Source organism: Numida meleagris, chromosome 24 (assembly GCF_002078875.1).
Source record: "Numida meleagris isolate 19003 breed g44 Domestic line chromosome 24, NumMel1.0, whole genome shotgun sequence".
Lineage (NCBI taxonomy): Eukaryota > Metazoa > Chordata > Aves > Galliformes > Numididae > Numida > Numida meleagris.
In genome coordinates, this window is record NC_034432.1 from 1,766,077 (window position 1) to 1,770,320 (window position 4,244).

At 65.7% G+C, this 4,244-nt stretch overlaps 2 protein-coding genes across 2 annotated transcripts in view; one reads left to right on the forward strand and one right to left on the reverse strand.

Annotated features, from left to right (window-relative positions):
* LOC110387838 (high affinity immunoglobulin gamma Fc receptor I-like) lies at positions 1-1,895 on the reverse strand (the record flags this gene model as incomplete). Its single annotated transcript, XM_021376452.1, has 5 exons — positions 1,813-1,895; positions 1,330-1,350; positions 1,006-1,254; positions 524-784; positions 1-440 (listed from the first exon to the last, which is right to left on the reverse strand). Coding segments are annotated over exons 1-5 (1,008 nt in total), but the record flags the coding sequence as incomplete, so codon positions are not given.
* The window catches only part of LOC110387844 (Fc receptor-like protein 3), a gene marked incomplete in the record, with an annotated part of 4,787 nt that continues 2,475 nt past the window's right edge, over positions 1,933-4,244 (forward strand). Inside the window, 4 exon segments of the mRNA XM_021376500.1 lie at positions 1,933-2,013; positions 3,469-3,489; positions 3,566-3,814; positions 4,036-4,235. Of these exon segments, the coding sequence (XP_021232175.1) occupies positions 1,935-2,013; positions 3,469-3,489; positions 3,566-3,814; positions 4,036-4,235 (549 nt within the window).

Genomic DNA, 4,244 nt, shown 5'->3' on the forward strand with positions numbered 1-4,244 from the left:
CTCAGAAAGAACTGAAAATAAAAGCGAGGACATGGGGAGCAGATGGAGGGAATAAGGGTGGATGTAGGGACCCGGATTGGGATGGGGAGACCCATGGAGACCTGGGTGGACCTGGGGACCCCCCGTGTCCCCTCCCTGCCCCACTGCCTGCTCACTTCTCACGGTGATGATGCGCTGGGTGCTGCGTTTCTGCACTCTGCCCGACTCCGTCTGCACCTGGCAGCTGTAGGAGCCCGAGTGGGACAGCAGCAGCGCCGGCACCCGGTGCTGGGGGGACAACTGGGGCCCCGCCACCCGCAGCCCGTCCTGGTAGAAGAGGTGCTGCAGGGTGAGGTGGGGCCGCAGCGCGTTGTGACGGGTGGCACAGAGCAGGGTGAGGGCGCTGCCCTCGGGGCGCTCCTGGGGACCCTCCACGCTCAGCTCCGGCACCGAGAAGAGCTCTGGGAAGGAACCGAGCAGGGGGGGCTGGCAGCGGCTCCGCTGCGGTGACCCTGTCCCCAACCCGTCCCCTGCTCGGGCTCACCTTGCACCATGAGCTCGCTCGGGGAAGAGACTTCCCATCCTGGGATGACGGAGTGCACATAGCCCGAGCAATGGTAGCGGCCGCTGTGCTCCTGCTTTGCAGGGGACAGCAGCAGTTCATCCCCACGTCTGTCCTGCAGCAGCACCTTGCCACGGGAGAACTGCACCCCACTGAGCTTTGTGTCCTCCCAGGCTCTGCAACGCAGGGACAGCGCGTCCCCCTCCAGCACCGCCCGCGCCGGCACCTGCAGCACCAGCCAGTCTGCAGGAGAGTGCGAGAGAGAGCAGGGGGATGTGTCAGCGTGCACTGGGATGCACCAACGTGCACTGGGATGCACCCAGCGCACACCGAGCGCACCCTGCTGAGCACAGCCACGCACCGCCGGGTGGCCGCCACATGGGGACGTCCCCAGTGTGCCATGGGGTCACACCTGGAAATCAAACCCCCCCGAGCACCCATGGGTGCCAGCAACTGCCCCTCACCATTTGAGATGCTCACGTTAACGGCAGGGCTGCGCTCGGAGCCATGGTTCTGGCACTGGAATTGGTGTTTCACTTTGTCACTCGGGGTCAGCTGGACGCGGTTGGAGGCTGTGCTCTTCCAGAACCACCCGTTCTTGTACCAGGTAGTGAAGATGCTCACGTCAGGGTCCCCACAGGTCAGCTCCACTTTCTGCCCCTTGAACAGCGGTGTCCAGGGGGGGTCCATTGTCAGCAGGGGGGGCTGGGAGCCTGTGGGGGGGACATGGGGACAGCAGTGTGCCGGGGACACCGGGGGCTGAGGGACAGCAGGGGGTCAGGACTCACCAGCGAGGCCGAGGAGCTGGGCTGGGGGAGAGAAGGGGACAGGGACATGGGAGCTGCTGTCACCGCAGCATCCCTGCCCCCTGCTGCGTCCCCCGCTGCAGACACCCATGGGACGCGGTGTCGGGACCGTCCCCGTGGCAGCCGAGGGATCCCAGGGGACACCGCTGCGTCACAGCCGCCCACATCCGGCCACCCCCGGCGATGTGCATGGCGCTGGGACACCACTGCCCGCCCCATGGCCCCATTCCCACGGTCACCTCACCCCCACGTTCCATCCCCACGGCCCCACTGCCACGTGCCCATCCCCCCCCCAACGTCCCCATCCCCGCGGTGCTCCTCCCCATGTCCCCGTCCCCATAGATCTGTCCCCACAGCACCCGCTGTCCCCTGGCCCGGTGGGGATGTGGGGCACATGGACACAGGGACATGGGGACAGAGGAACGCAGCCCCCCCATGGCACAACGGCCCCCGCCCCGTGCTCACCCCACAGCAGCAGCGCCGTGCTCCTCGCCATCCCCATGCGCTCTCGCTGTGGACAGAGGTGACAGCGGTGACAGTGGTGACAGCAGCAGGTTACATTTGATTTGAGGAAAAAGAGGAAGGAAATGGCAATCTCCCCATCCTCCCCCCCTCCCCCAATAAATGTCATTGCCCCAAACCCAGGGCTGCGTGCAGGTGGCACTGGTATGGCGCGGGGACAGGGGTAGGAACTGGGATGGGGACAGTGATGAGCATGGGGACAGGGAAGGGGATGGGGACAGGATGAGGCACAGAACTGGGATGGAGAGAGGGGACTGGGGAGGGGGAAGGGTTGGGGACAGGGAGGGAGTGGAAATGAGGACATAGCAGTGGGGATAGGGTTGGGGAGGGGAATGGGGACAGGGATGGGAATTGGGATGGGGACAGGGATGAGGGCTGGGACAAGGACAGGGATGGGAACAGGGACGGGGATCGAGACAAGAGTAGGGACGAGGATGGGGATGGGGACAGGAACGGGAACGTGGACGGGGATGGGGATCGGGATGGAGAAAGGGCTGGGAGCTGGCATGGGGATGGCGATGAGGATGGGGACAGGGATGGGAATGAGAATGGGGATGGGAGCGTGGGCAGGGATGGGGATGGGGATCAGCACAGGGACTGGGATGGGGACGGCGACCGGGACACGAACAGGGGCTCAGACGGGGACAGGGCTCCTCCCACCCCTTCCCCCAACCCCCCCGGCGCCATTCGGGGCCCCCAGGTCCCCATTCTCGTCCCCTCGCCCCTCGCCGCGGTGGCGCACGGGGACGCTCCACTCAAGCGCGGCCGCAAGGGGGCGCCACTGCCCGCCCCAGCACTGCAGCGCCCCCTGGCGGCCGGACAGCGCGGTGGGCGGGGCTTACGAGGGCGGGGCTCTGTGAATGGGCGGGGCTTAGAGAAGGGGGCGGGGTTTTGAGAAGTGGGCGTGGCTACGGGGGTGGGAGCTCCACATGGAGCGCTCCGAGTGGTGCTGATGGGCTGAGGGCAGGGGGATGGGGTCCAGGAGGTGTCAGGGTGGGCTTGGCCTTTGTGCAGCAGTGCTTTACCCTGTCCCCATCCTGCTGTGTCCCCCCATCACCACTGCCTTCCTTCTCTCCATCTCCGGGCCGTAGCAGCGCCAGCTCTGGGGCTGGGGCAATGCCATTGATGGGGTTGGGGCAGGGTGTGGGGTGAAGTCGCTATTTCCTTCCTCTTCACCTCAAAAAAGCGTGTGTGTAGAAGTGGACAGGGCTGCTGATGTCAGTGCTGCCACTTCCGCCTGCAGTGAAAGCGCAGGGGGATGGCGAAAGGCACAGCGCTGCTGCTGTGGGGTGAGCACTGGGCAGGGGTCATTGTGCCACGGGGGGGTTGTGTCCCTGTGCCCCACATCCACTCTGTGCTGAGGGACAGCGGGTGCTATGGGAGTAGGGCCGTGGGAAAACAGCCATGGGGACAGGACAGTTAGGATGGGACCACGGGGATGGGGTGGCTGTGCAAGAGGGGACGTAGCGATGGGCACAAGGGGAAGGGGATGGGGGGACCCCCACCAAAGGGAGGGGGAGGTGGGGACATGGGGATGGGCACGGTGGTGACACCATGGTGACAGCAGCTCCCATGTCCCTGTCCCCTTCTCTCCCCCAGCCCAGCTCCTCGGCCTCGCTGGTGAGTCCCTGACCCCCCGCTGTCCCTCAGCCCCCGGTGTCCCCGGCACGCTGCTGTCCCCATGTCCCCCCCACAGGCTCCCAGCCCACCCTGCTGACAATAGACCCCCCCTGGACACCGCTGTTCAAGGGGCAGAAAGTGGAGCTGACCTGCGGGGACCACAACGTGAGCGTCTCCACCACCTGGTACAAGAACGGGAAGCAATGGAAGAGCACAGCCTCCAACCGCGTCCAGCTGACCCTGAGTGATGAAGTGAAACACCAATTCCGGTGCCGGAACCGTGGCTTCGAGCTCAGCCCCGCCATTAACGTGAACATCTCAAATGGTGAGGGGCAGTTGCTGGCACCCATGGGTGCTCGAGGGGGTTTGATTTCCAGGTGTAACGCCATGGCACACTGGGCACGTCCCCACGTGGCGGCCACCCAGCGGTGCGTGGCTGTGCTCAGCAGGGTGCGCTGGGTGTGCGCTGGGTGCATCCCAGTGCACGTTGGTGCATCCCAGTGCACGCTGGCACATCCCCCTGCTCTCTCTTGTCCTCTCCTGCAGCCTGGCTGGTGCTGCAGGTGCCGGCGCGGGCGGTGCTGGAGGGGGACGCACTGTCCCTGCGCTGCAGAGCCTGGAAGGACACAAAGCTCAGTGGGGTGCAGTTCTCCCGTGGCAAGGTGCTGCTGCAGGACAGACGTGGGGACGAACTGCTGCTGTCCCCTGCAAAGCAGGAGCACAGCGGCCGCTACCATTGCTCGGGCTATGTGCAC